The sequence below is a fragment of the Microcebus murinus genome, chromosome 1 (genome assembly GCF_040939455.1).
Source record: "Microcebus murinus isolate Inina chromosome 1, M.murinus_Inina_mat1.0, whole genome shotgun sequence".
NCBI lineage: Eukaryota > Metazoa > Chordata > Mammalia > Primates > Cheirogaleidae > Microcebus > Microcebus murinus.
In genome coordinates, this window is record NC_134104.1 from 93,562,565 (window position 1) to 93,577,614 (window position 15,050).

Below are 15,050 nucleotides of genomic sequence, written 5' to 3' on the forward strand. Positions count from 1 at the left end.
ATAGTGGCAAAGGAACAATTTAATCGAAATTTTAAAATACTCCAAAGGAACTTTTGTTCTGAAAAAAGAAATCACCTGAAATAAAATGTTGGCATTAGTTAAATTTATTGCCAAACTTGAACTGAGAAATCAATGAGATTTCTGCAGAACAATTCATAGTGTTAGGAATCGTTCTCCTCTTTCAAGGTCAATGATAGAATACACAAACAGACACACAATGGAAATCCAGGTCTTAGAGTTGTATGTCTTCTCTCATTTCTGTTGAAAAGAACTGAGAAAAAAAGAAGATAACATTACGGTAGCAATTTAAGGATGAATAGCAGAGGAGAGGATTTTAATTTCTACTAGTATTTTAAGTTTGATTTCAGTCTTGGGGAAAAATAGTAAATATATTTCTTAAAGGAAGAACTATTATATGACTTTAAGATAAAAACATTAGCTGAAGTATTCAGTAGAGTGCTTCTGCTAGCATATATCATGTCAAACAAAATTGCCTTTAAGCATTTACTGATTATGCTTTTGTGGATTATCAAAAGGCTTAAATTCTCAATAAATAGACTTGTTAATACATAAAAGTGTATTCAAGAGAGCCAATGCCCTCTGTTCCTGTTATTCTATTATCTGCAAGTAGGCTATCCATTTTTGTGGATTATTCCCAGAGAGCTGGGCTGCTGCACTGCTGTCCTCAAAATCCCTTAGCAAAATACACACAGGCTCTCCGCCTCTCTCTCTCTGTTTTCTTATTGTTATTTTACCTCTGTCTCCATGGCAGGAGTTAGTCATAAATGTTTGATTAAACCAAGCAAGTCTCCTTTAAATGCATCTGATTTTGTTTTCTACTTCTCCTTCACTTTTATTTCATTATTAGGAAATTATGAATCTTTTTGCTTTCTAACTACTTTGAATTAAACTTGACCCTGTTGCCAATATGTAAATTATGCTAATTTGGTTTTAAAAAGTCCGCTGAAAACAGATTCTCTATCCATCCATACATGTATTTATGCACCAACCTATCCATGAGGTTATCCATTGATAATTGCAATATTTATAGTACAAAAGAAAAGCTTTACTTACTTATTTAGTTATTTATTATATTTAGTTATTTATTTTATTATGCCTATGTGAATAACAGTGATTCCATCCATCTCTGGCAGGGAGCAGGGAATTCTTTAGCAAGGCTAGACTGAAAACATGATGATATCCTACATTTCTTTAATTTAATCCTCACAATACACTGTCTTGAATTTGATTGAATTGTTATTTTAGAATATTTAGATAATGGATTGAGCAAATTGGCTACATTCTAGACATAATTGTCAGAATTTCAGGGTGCCTTTCGCAGAAAGCTGAGGAAATGGAAAGGTAAAAACACATATCTAAGTTCACAAACATGACCAGTATTAAAACTAGGATCTGGGGGTCTGTAGTGTCAATGCACTGCTTTCTCGATTTATTGTATATAAATAATATAGTGTCTGCTTATAATGCTGCATTATCAAAAAGTTAACAGTTGAAACAATATGAAGATTATGCAGAAAAATGTCATCATCATGTGAAAAGCTAAATTTTGCCTTAATATAAAATCGTAAGCTTAAGGTACTTATTTCTGCTGATATAAAAACGGAGGTGAAATACAGAGCTCTCACATGTGTCCTTTCAAGGACCTGACTTGGTAAACCTGAGTTTGGACAGATATCACAAGTTCTCGGATGTCGTGATATAAATAGATATGGCATATTTTAAATGAAAATTTGTGGAAAATATAAATAAAAAAGAACCAATTATTCAATTATAATTTTTAAGTTTGGAGTTTGTTAATTTTAGGATATCTGGAATAAAAATTTATGTTAAATATACTCCTTTCTGTACTGTGGTCTAATTGTACTCCAGAAGTTAACTTGAATATAAAAGAAGGTGAGAGTGCAAGATTCTCAAATAATGACTAGATATTTAAGTGACATTTTTGTCAAGCACTTGATTAATAAAACTGCATTAACATGAGTTTTTTATGATTAAAAGAATATAGTCTGATTAGAAAAGAAGGGGAATGTAGTTATCTGGCTTAAAGCCAAGCAATATGATATTACTAATTAAGCTGAGAGAAAGATTTCTTGTTCAAAGAGATTAGCATTGACCTTAAAACTAAATAGAGCAGTTAAGATATAATACAACGGAAATAACTGGGAAATTAAAGAAAGAAATTCACACAACTAATGTCTGAGCCCCATCCTCAGAGATTCTTATTTCACTGGCCTAGGAAAAGAGCTCAAACACCATAGGTTCTTCTAATGTCAAGTTTAAGAACCACTGGTAAGGGAAAACCAAAAACATATGCGGCGTCACATATCATCACTTAATTTCTAGGAGTATTCTGGAACACAGTTTTCTGTATTGATGGCTGTATACCGACACTGTTGCTTGATCTTTAACAGAAAGCAAAAGTAGAGAATTAAAGATGGATGGTAGCTTGTAAGCAAAATTTATTAATATACACATTTTGCTAAAAATATTTCTAGTTTTAATTGGTGATAGCAAGAAGTAACCTGTTGTAGACTAGAGAGGTTATGGCTTATTTGTTTGTAAATTTTCATATAATTTATATGACTAAATGTCAGAAAAATATTAGAGACAAATAAATCACTTGAACAACGCAAACGAAAGTAATTCTGGGGAAATTATAATTCATTGATACTGTTAAGTTGTTGTCAATCTATACTCACCTATACCCCATATAATTATTTTCACATGAAGTTAGTTTCTATTTCTTAGAAGGGGTCTGCACTAAATACGACAGGATTTTGAATTATGAGGACATCACTATCAGTAGTATTATGAGTGTATGAAAATGATCTAGACGTGTCTAATCTTATGGCTATAACATTAAAAATAAGAATTTATCAATTCTATTTGTTTTTAGAACACATTAGAATGTGTTAGTTCTTACAGATTTTATTTTTTTGAAGATAAGCATTTCCTCAAGAGCTGCCAGATGTTTAAATTACAAATATTTTAGTAATGATTAAGAATCAGAACGAATTCTTTCATAAAAAGTTCTTGCAAAGAAACCCAATTTTCTCTATAAATATATATGTTCTTTGGGTTGGAAGGATTGGTGATGCTCTTTACCTGTTAGGGATTGACTAGGTCAGTTCAAGCTTGTGACAAAGATTGGCAGGAGCCAAGGGTACTTATATCAAGTATAATTATTTCAACAAGATATTTGAAAATGTCCCATAAAATTTCATTGTGGATTATATGAGATCTGCAACTGGGTTGATAACTGTGTAGAAGTGAGGCAGATTTTTTTTGTGTGAGTCCTATATTCCTGCATCTATCCTATCTAATCTTTTCATTAATGACATGGATAAGGACATAGTTAGTAGGTGAGCTGCAATCTTAATTAAAAAACATTTATTGAATAGCCACTGTGTCCTATGGGTTGTGTGGACAAATCAGAGAGAAATTGTCAATATAATTATTAAGAAATTGAGATTCAAAATGGTATCATCACATTGAAACTGGACCAAAATTAGGAAAAATCCTAGTCTTAGCTTAAATAACCATAACTCTAAATAAAAGACTGTAGACATCTGGGTTATTATTTGTTCATGGAAATAAGATCTAGAGTTTTGTTTAATCAAGGCCTCAAGGTAAGTGAAAAGCATGCTGGAGTGGCTTAATCAGCTAATGCAAAAATAGGCTGCTTTAAAGAAATCATAGTACCTGTAATGATTAGAGCACACCTGACATATTGGCTCAATTCTGAGTGCCTTGCTTAAAATAGATCCTTGCAGACCCTAAGGTGCTTAGAGATAGTGTCTTAAATTAGTGTTGAAATAATTAGTGTATAAGTATAATATTTAAAATTATAATAACCAATAAGACTGAAAAATTAAAATACTTAGCTTGGGAGGAATAGGAAGAGAACAAAAGAAAAAATATAAGTAATTTCTTTCAGGGGTAAGTCAATAGATATATTTATGAGTAATATATGCACTATTTATGTATATGTATACATGCAAGATATGTGTACACACACGCACAAAAGAGAGTATTTAATGTTATGGAGAAAACCATAGCCCAGGAAGGATTAAAGAGTGAAAGAAGGTTGTTTCCAAGGAGTGGGACTTGGGATAGAGAGAGATATGGGTTGAGATTTTTAGAAAGCCCTTCTGTGCTACTTTACACAATGGACACATCCTACTATGGCTTTTAAAAGTAAATGAGGTCTGAGTGACTACCCTCTTCTAGAGCGAAAGTGGAAACAAAGACAAAGTGAGAGAGAATCAAAAGGCTATCATGGTAGATGGTAATGACATCTGAAAACTGACATTAAGATCCTGGAGGGAACTGTGATCATTTATCATCCATTTATCCTGGAGGCTTATGTAGATATGGTAAGAGGGTAGAATAGAATCAAAAGGTAGAAGAGTTTGTCTTTGGCTGAACATGTTTATTAATGATGGTTATTGCAGAGATTCTTACCCTGCAGATTCTCAGGACCCGTTAATATGTACATGAGGTGTATTTACCTATATACCCAAAGAGATTATATGGAAAATCGTGTGCATATATGGGTATATGCATCTGGAAAGGAAAGAGAGAACCATCATTTTCAACAGATATTTTTTTCCAAAGGAGTATATGATTTAAAATAGGTTAAGAACGATGAAGTTGCCTGCCTTATGGGTTAGAAGCACTCATATAAACAGAAATCATCATTTATAGACAATTTGAAATACTTCTCATAGTGGACAAGAGAGACTAGTTTATTTGAAAGAACCTTTTCTGCTTTTAGGTTTTAATATTTATGCAATGAAAAAATAATAAAATAAATTTAATAATAAAGAACATTTATTGAATACCTTAAATGCTGGCCATCATATTAAGTGCTTTTCATGGACTCTCATTTAATTCTCATAGCACTGGATGAAGTAGATACTACATTAAAAACTCAGAGAGAAAAAAGAAACTTGCTGGAGGTCACCCTGTTTGTAAGGGACAGAGCTGAGATTAGAGCCCAGGAAGTCTGACCCTAGAACTTCCCTGCTAACTGGAATGGAAAAATAGAAAAACTAATTATTTAATTTCTGTTGAATTTAAAACAACCTTTCTCTTGAGCAAGGATTCGGCATTTGCCCTCTACTATCCATTGGTAAATGCATGTCATTTATGTGTCTTGGCTGTGTTTGAATAAGAATTTAATAACTATGTCTTATTTGAACTTGATTTCACTTAACACCACTTCTTTTATTTTTTGGTGAAATAAAATAAGTAGCATTAAATGAAATCATATGTATATGTATAAAGAGAAAAAATTGTATTAGTTTTCTATTGCTAGTGTAACAAATGAGCACAAACAACTGTTTGAAACAACACTAATTTATTTTGTGTTCTGTAGCTTAGAATTCCAACATGGGACTCACTGAGCTAAAATTAAGGTGTTGGCAAGGCTGTGTTTCTTTCTGGAGGCTTTGGGGCAGAATTCATTTCCTTGTCTTTTCTACCTTCCTTGAGTCACCCTCCCCTACACCTTTTTCCATCTTCAAAGCCAGCAACACTAGAAAGAGTCCTCACGTTGCATCACTCTGATCTAATTTTGTGTCTCTGTCTCTCCCTTCCACATTTAAAGGCCCTTTGTTATCACATTGGACTCACTCAGGTAATCCAGGACAATCTCTCTACCTCAAACTCCTGCATATCTGAAAAATATCTCTTGCCACATAAGTTAACATATTCAGAGGTTCTAGGGATCAGGACACAAGCATCTTTGTGGGAACATTATCCTGCCTACTGCAAGCATATAATAAATGCCGAGCCCTGTACCAGGGACTGAGATAAACCCTAATCCCTTCCCTAGAGGAGCTTACAATTTAGGAGATATTTAAAGAAGTAACTGAATATACAAAATAATATATTCTATGTCAGAAGTGTGAACCAATAATAGCACTATGGAGGAAACAACTGTTTGCCTGGGGTTGAAGGAGAGCTAGAAAAAAATTGGCTAAAAACATAGAATTATCTTTGACATATTAATGTGATTTTATTATGTTTTATTCAGGTGTTGAGACTCTGGGATATTCAATACCAGTTGTCTATCCAGAGGATAGCTTGTTCTTTCCCCAAAAGTCAGGACTTCAGATGTCTCTTCCACTTTGATGAAGCCCATGGACGACTTTTCATCTCATTTAATAACCAGCTAGCATTGTTGGCAATGAAAAGTGAAGCCAGCAAGAGGGTGAAAAGCCACGAGAAGGCAGTCACTTGTGTTCTTTACAATTCTGTCTTGAAGCAGGTAATGATGCTTTCTTTTTCTGTCATTCTCCTAAAACATTCCTAAGTCCAGAGGCTAGTTTCCTTAATTCGATCCAAGGTAAAACTGAAGACAAATCTAGCAACAACAAACGTGGGGAAGAAATGATTTAACAGCCATGCACTTTTCTGCAATAACATATGTTCAGGTAGATTTGAAGAGTGTTTTTATTTTTAGCCAGTGACCACAGCAGCACTGATGGGGTTATAAGGAATTACAACATTGCAGCTAAAACAAACACAACATGTAATATAATTGAACTTATCTTTGTTACCCACTAGTCTTGAGCCAAAGGCAAGCAAACCTGGTTGTAAAATTCCCCTTTATGAACATCATCCTCCTGTACCCCTGTGGAAAGTTCTGAAATATGCATGAAATGTAATTAGCAGAGATTCATTTTGCCAGCATATTTTACACCAGTGGCTCACAGTGGCGGCCCAGAATGTATTCATAATAAAATGATTCAGTTAAATGTGATGCCACTTGGTATGCAGCACGAGTGTTGTTTGTCTCCCCACCACTTTAATGATGCTCTGCAGCCTGTGCTTAGGGAACTGCTACCTGCATCTCAATGAAGAAGCAGGGCTGCCTTGGAGCAGAGATGCTGCACAGACCGCAGCCCTTCTTAGAGGACAGGAAGGAGCCAGGGAAGCTGTAAGAGGTTCAGTGTAGAGCAGCCTGAGGGTATTATGGAGGGAGCAGGCACTGTTGGAGTTTAGTCTGCTGCAACAATCACCTCTGGCCTGATGGTAACAGCACAGTAGGAGCCAAGCAGAAAGCAAGTCTCCAGCTTATGGCCAATTAAACAATAATTCCAGCCCATTCTTTCTTTTCCCTTCTGCAGAAGCTTCTGCACTCTCGTAGAAATGAGTAGTTCAGAATTTGCACAAGGGGTGGAAAGCCCTCTGTTAGTAATGAGTAGTGTTTCATGTCACTACTTTAAACACCATTTTCTAGTTATTCTAGGAGATAAAATCCTTTAGAAAACAATCCATTTTGAATTCCATCTGCCGGGAAATGTTTTACTGAACTTTACGAAGGCAACCAGTTAATCCGGCTCCCTGGTGGCCACTGAGAGATGTGTTTGTTTCCAAGAGAACATTCTGCTAATTGAGATCTGCAAAGTTAAAAAGCTATGTTTGTGTATAGATGTTAAGATCCTATGTTTCCTGGCCATAAGAGGAGCAATATTCCATGAGAAATTTAGAAAATGGGACACAAGGAAGATCTGAAATCTTCCATTTGGGGCATAAATATTACCCACATTTCCATCAGCCAGTGATATCATATCATTTTAGAGTAATTAGACAAAGCAAATCAAACCATTCTGAGCAAGCATCAGGTGCCAGGAATGAGGAATTAAAGATTAATAAACTATGGTTTTCTTTCCCTTGTAGCTCAGAGAGATTTAGCTCTTTAAGGGCAGGTCCAGGTAGTGCGGGTTGCTGAGCAGCTGCTCATTACAGGATTGTGCTTTGAAAGAGAGGCAGACACATTTCTAACAAGCAACTTATGGAAGGTGGTAAAATGAAGTAGAGGTGTTAACTGATCAACACATAAATGGACATATAGGAATAACATCTACTGGTGTCGGGCAGGTGGAGGGGAGGGGATGGGTATACACATATATAATGAGTGTGGTGCGCACCAACTGGGGAATGGACATGCTTGAAGCCTTGACTCGAAGGGGGAAGGGGGCAAGGAAAATATACGTAACCTCAACATTTGTATCCCCATAATATGCTGGAAAAAAGAAAAAAAGACAAAAAATGAAGTAGAGGTAATAGTAAAGTGCTTTCTATGGAAAGTGATCAATTCTGCCTGGGCCTGGGGCAGGTGGTAAAAGCTAGAGTGGAAACCTATAAAAGGGGAAGGAAGGCGTTCCAGACAAAAGGTACAATGTGAACATCTGCAAAGAAGCTTGAGCACTCACAGTTCATTTTTGGGAAAGGGTTTTGGTAGGGGTAGTTTGGGAGCACTTAGCAATGTTGTGGGAGTTGAGGCAGTAAAGGGAGCTTAAAGTCAGATTGTGAAGATCATTCACTGAATGTATCATGGTCTGGTCTTGGAAAACTAAAGCATAGACTTGAGGTTAGAAGAACAATTCTCTTAGTATGATCTGAAACCTCTGGCGAACTCAGATCACCTCAGGGAATCAATGTACACAATTCAGGTGATGGTTACACTACAAGCCCAGACTTTACCACTATGTGATATATCCATGTAACAAAACTGCGCGTATACTCCTTAAATTTACACAAATAAAAAACTGTTTTTATCATAATACTGATTTGTTGCTTGTTTTAAAAACTCTCATTCTCTCATGTGTACAGTGTAGAGTGTACAGTGAAGTTTTCTGGAGGATACATGATGTGTGACAACATCTTTGCTCTGATAGCTAAGGGAATATGTGCTCTTGTATTCTTGTGCTTTAATAATTTCTGTTTAAATCTCTAATATGATAAATATATATATATACATACGTGTTTATGTATATATACTTATATGTGTGTATATATATGTGTAACTATAACCCACATAAATGAAAGCTATTTAGATTCTTCACTAATTTTTAAGCATGGAAATGGATCTCAAGACCAAAACTTTAGAGAACTGCTCAGTTAAGGAGAGGGGGTTCAGATACTGGGGAGAGTACTCAACCTGTCTGAGCTTCAGGTTACTGGCTTTTAAAAATGTGTGCGTATCTGTGGGGGTGTAGGGATAATAACGGCAACAACGTGTGCCTCTCTGGCATTGCATTGCTAGGGCTGGCCTCTTCGAAGCCGTCCTCTTGCCTTCCATGCTGCCAGCTCCTTCAGCTCCCCATACCTCTGAGGGTGAATTGTGCTGCTTGATGGCACCTCTTTTTCTTATTACCTTCTTGAGATTCCTTAATCTTTATTTTAACCTTCCATCATGTGACAACAAATGTTAGAAAGAATTAGAAAGGGGGAAAGGTGCCCTGAATTGAGGTTGTTCCCTGCCCTGTTTCTCCTCAGGAATGCCCCTGGATGTGACAAGTGGCTTATCCTTCTTCTTCTCTTCTTCATCATTACAGTTGCTTTTTGTAAATATTCAGTTGCAAGGCTCAGCTTTGGTTTTCTCAGCTTGCTGAAGTCTCCAAGGCCACCTCCAGCCACACTTACCTCTCCTCTCTCTAAGCATTGATTGGTCACGTTTTTAGTTGTCTTCCTAGTTAAAGACCTAACTAAACTTATTTTTCTCTTTTCTAATGCTTTTGGTATAAGGGAAAGATTCTTGTCTTCCACTTCTGTATTTTTTCACAGCTCCTAACTCTGACTGTTCTGAGCACAAAATGGTTGCTCAACTGCTAGATTTGGTTGATTGTTGCCATTTTTCATCCCAATCTCAATAGGAACCCATGCTTTTTTAGTCTATTGGCTCTTGCTCTTTGGTTAGTTGGTTTAATGTCTTTCTTGAAGACTTTTCCTTTGTCTGAATTTAATGGAAACATTCCTTTCTATTGTTGTCATTTCAACATGTTGTCCACTTTTTATTATTATTTCATTGTATTTGGACTTCAGTGGGGACCTAACATAATTCCTATGTAAAAGCAGGTTGGCACATGGCTGTGACTGTTCTTTATCTTCCTACCTTGTGGTAGCCTTGTATGCTAATCTAAGGAAGTGCTGCTAAGCCATCCAAAGCCTTTAAAAAAGAACCACAGACTTTATTTCACTTGGCAAATCTTGTCTTCACAGCTAGTAGCAGAACAAGTTGAGACTGGATGAGGGAGTCCCTGGAATGTATAGTTTTGAAAGTATTAAAGTAACTCAATATCCTGGAGGTAGTTCTAATGAGCTATCTGTACACTGAGTTTTTAAATGAAGCTTTTCTTAAAAAACCCATGAATGTTAGAAAACTTTAAAACATATACTTCTAGATATCATATAAACTGGAATAGATAAAATTTTTGTATTTTCACTATGATTTTCATCCTAATGATGTAGGTTTATGGATTTTTATAAAATAGGTAATGTTTCAGTTTGTTTTGCATCTTGGACACATTTATAGTCGAGCTAGACATTTAGATATCATCAAAGCTAACAGACTAATATTTACTATTTTTGTTATTGAAATAACTTTTTTGGTAACTACATGCAAAACATATGCTTATTTTAAGAAATTAAAACAATGCAATAAAGCTCAAATAAAGAACTAAATAATGCTGAAATGTCAACATCTTCTAAATGTTTCTCTGTGCATAGACTATTTTACATAAATATCACTCTGTAACCTACTTTTTAATTCAATAATGTATTGGAATATATTTCCTTGCACCTAAATGTAGATCTACTTTATCATTTTTAAAAGGCAGCACAGTATCTCATTGTACATTTGTATCATAATTTACTGATCCATTTCCCTCAGTGGAGACTTTGCTATTGTGAATATTTTTGTGTCATAAATACAGGCAGATTATGACTTTTATCTTTTTAGGGTAAATTTTTAGGAATGGATTTCTAGGTTAAAGGATGTATGTATCATATAATTTGTTAGGCAAATTTTTTTCCAGTATCTTACCGTCTTATTCCACTTCTAACAGTGAACATATCAATCACGTACATGTTTACATAAAGAGATATATCATTTAATGGCTCCCTGGCTTCCCCCAGTAGGACTCCTGAGATCTTTGTGGGTTCTCATAATCAAGGACATGTTATGTTAGTTAGATTTGCAAATTTGAAGACTGACCCTTATTCACTTTATCCACAGTGGTATAGTTTCTTCAGGATTGATTTTCACACTATTACAGAAAACATGATGCCAAATCATTCATAAAAAATAGGAGTTGGCCCTGATTCCAGGCCTTAGTTCCTATATGGCACTTCTACATCTACCCCGGCCCAGAAGGGAACCACTGCCATGACGGGAAGGACCCGGTCCTGGCAGAATTTACCACCTGCTGACTAAAGAGACCTTGTGTTTGAATAAACATCAGAGGTTGCCAGACAGCAGTCACAGAGGCTTTGGGTGAGACTGGGCTAGCTTCAAGTGTGACTTCATGCAGTCTTAGCTGTGGTGGCCATAAGGGAGTGCCCATGTCACTCCCTCCTCGCCCCCCTCAACTCCATCAGCCCATAACAAAGACTGAGGAAAGAGAGTGAGAGACTTTGCCTGGTAATCCAGGGAATCCTTCCATATCTTACTTGAGTCCACCAAGGTGGTACCACCAGGAGGCTGCAAGAATCACAGCATTACTGGGCCTGGGGTGTCCCAGTGCTGATATGACTCTGGTAACCAAACACTTAGATCATAATACTCAATACCCTTTGAGTACCTAGAAAGCCTTCTCAAAAAGGACAGGTTCAAAGAAGCCCAGACTGTGAAGATTAGAATAAATACCTCTCTCTTCAATGACCAAACACTGACAAACATCCTTTATCATAAAGAACATCCAGGGAAACATATCCTCACCAAACAAACTAAACAAGGCACCAGTGACCAATCTTGGAGTGATGGAGATATGTGGCTTTTCAGACAAAGAATTCAAATGAGCTGTTCTGAAGAAGCTCAATGAACTTCAAGACAACACACAAAAGTTATTCAGAAGCCTATTGAGGAAATTTAACAAAGAGATTGAAATATATATATATATATATATATATATATATATATATATATATAAATTCAAGTAGAATTTCTGTAGCTGAAAAATTCAATTGACAAACTAAAAAATGCATCAGACTCTCAGTAGAAGAATTGATCAAGCAACGCAAGTAGTGAGCTTGAAAACAGGTGACTTGAAAATATACAGTCAGAAGAGAAAAAAGTAAAAAGAATGAATCACACCTACAAGATCTAGGAAATAGCCTCAAAAGGGTAAATCTCAGTTTTTGACCTTAAAGAGGTGGTAGAGAGATTTGGGGTAGAAAGTTTATTCAAAGAAATAGCAACAGAGAACTTTCCAAACTTGGAGAAAGATATCAATATTCAGGTACAAGAAAGTCATAGAACACCAAGCAGATTTTACCCAAACATGACTACTTCAAGGTATTCAATAAGCTCCCAAAGGTCACGGGTATAGGAAACGTCCTAAGGGAAGCAGGAAAAGAAAAAAAAAAAAATATCAAGAAGCTCTAGTATGTCTGGCAGCAGAGTTCTCAGTGGAAACTTTACAGGCCAGGAGAGAGTGGCATGACATGTTCCAAGTACTGAAAGAAAAAGAAAACCCTTAACCCTAGAATATAATTAATATATCCTGCAAAAATGTTCTTCAAACATGAAGGAAAAATAAGGACTTTCCCAGACAAACAAAAGCTGAGGGATTTTATCAACACCAGACTTGTCCTAGAAGAAATGCTAAAAGGAGTTCTTCAATCTGAAAGATTGTTAATGAACAATAAGAAATATTCTGAAAGTATTCAACTCATTGGTAACAGTAAGTACGTGAATACAGAATACTCTATTGCTGTAATTGTGGTATATGAACCACTTATATGATGAGTAGGAAGACTAAAAGACAAACCTCTCAAAAATAATAACTACAACAACTTTTTTAGAGATAGTATAAAAAGATATAAAGAAACAACTAAAAGTCAAAAAGTGAGTGGAGAACGGAGTTAAAATGTAGTTTCTTTTAGATTTCTCTTGTTTGCTTTGTAATTAGAGTAGAGTTTTCATCAGTTTAAAATAATTGGTTATAGAATTTTTTTTGCAAGCCTCAGAGTAACCTCAAATCAAAAAGCCTACAATAGACACACAAAAAATAAAAAACAAGAAATTAAAATACACTACCAGAGAAAATCACTTTTTAAAAAAGGAAGACAGGGAGAAAGACAGAAATCAAATAACAACATGGCAGTAGTAAGTTCTTACATATCAATAATAACATTAAATGAAAATTGACTAAACTCTTCAATCAAAAGACACAGAGTGGCTGAGTGGATAAAAAAGCAAAACCCAATTTTATGTTGTCTACGAGAAACACACCTCCCTTATAAAGACATACATAGAATAAAAATGAAGTGATGGAAAAAGGTATTCCATGCAAATGAAAACCAGAAAAGAGCAGGAGTACTATATTTCTATCAGATAAAATAGAATTCAGTACAAAAGCTGGAAAAAGAGTTAAAAAAAGGTTATTATATAATGATAAAGGTGGCAACTCAGCAAGAAGATATAATAATTCTAAATATATATGCACTCAACACTGGAGAACCCAGATTTAGAAAGCAAATATTATCAAAGCTAAAGAGAGAAATAGACCTCCATATAAGAATATGTGGAGATCTCACCACTCATGTTCAGAATTGGATAGATCATCCAGAAAGAAAATCAACAAAGGAACATTAGACTTAATCTGAACTATAGACCATATATACCTAATAGATATGTACTGAATGATTCATCCAAAAGCTGTAGAATACACATTCTTCTCCTTAGCCAATGGATCATTCTAAAGGATAGACCACAGGCCACAAAATGAGTCCTAAAAATTTCAAAGAAAAACTGAAATCATATTGAGTATTTTCTCTGATCACAATGAAATAAATCTAGATGTTAATAACAAGAGGAATATATACAATAACAAGAGGAGCACATACAAATTTATGAAAATTAAACAATATGCTCCCGAATGACCAATGGAGCAATGAAGAGATTAAGAAGGAAAGTAAAAAGTTTCTTGAAACAAGTGAAAATGAAAACACAACATATCAAAACCTGTAGGATACAGCAAAAACAATAATAAGAGGAAAGTTTATAGCAACAAGTGCCTAGATTTAAAAAGTAGAAAAAGGCTTCAAGATAATCTAATCATCCATCTTAAATAACTAGAAATGCAAGAGCAGACCAAACTCAAATTGGTAAAAAAAAAAAAAAAAAAAAGAAATAATAAATATCAGAGCAGAAATAAATGAAATTGAAACAAAAAAGACAAAAGTCAACAAAACAAAAAGTTTTTTAAAGATAGACAAAATTGACAAGCCTTTAGCTAGAGTAACTAAGAAAAAAAGAAAGAAGAACCAAATAAATAAAATCAGAGATGAAAAAGGAGACATTGCAACTGACATTACAGAAATTCAAAGGATTATTAGAGACTGTTATGAGCAACGATATGCCAGTAAATTGGAAAGCCTAGAAGAAATGGCTGCATTCCTAGACACAACCTATGAGCTAGGAAGACATCCAAAACCCGAATAAATCAATAAGTAAATGATAGAAGCAGTAATAAAAAGCCTCCTATCAAAGAATAGCCCAGGACCTGATAGCTTCACTGCTGAATTCCGCCAAGCATTCAAAGAACTAATACCAATCCTACTTAAATTATTCCAACAAAACAAGGATAAGGGAATACTGTCAAACTCATTCTACAATGTCTGCGTCACCTTGATATCAAAACCATTAAAAGACATAACAAACTAAGAAGTCTATAGGCTAATATCTTTGATAAACTTAGATGCAAAAATACTCAACAAAATACTAGCAAACTAGTAACCAACACATTAAAAGAATTACTCTTCATAAGCAAGTGGAATTCATCCCAAGAATTCCAGGATGATTCAAAATATGTAAATCAATCAATAGGATACATCATATCAATACAACAAAGGACAAAAAACCTATGATCATTTCAATTGATGTTAAAAACCATTTGATAAACTTCAACATCCCTTCATGATAAAAACTCTCAAAAAACTGGGTACTGAAGGAACATTCCTCAACATGACATAAGCCTTGTATGACAGACCCACAGCATGTATCATACTAAATG

At 35.0% G+C, this 15,050-nt stretch overlaps 1 protein-coding gene across 1 annotated transcript in view; it reads left to right on the forward strand.

The window, feature by feature from the left end:
- WDR49 (WD repeat domain 49) overlaps positions 1-15,050 on the forward strand; it is a 153,244-nt gene that overhangs the window by 51,871 nt on the left and 86,323 nt on the right. The window contains exon 7 of the mRNA XM_012752204.2: positions 6,062-6,295. Within this exon, the coding sequence (XP_012607658.2) occupies positions 6,062-6,295 (234 nt within the window). The remainder of the gene's footprint in view (positions 1-6,061; positions 6,296-15,050) is intronic.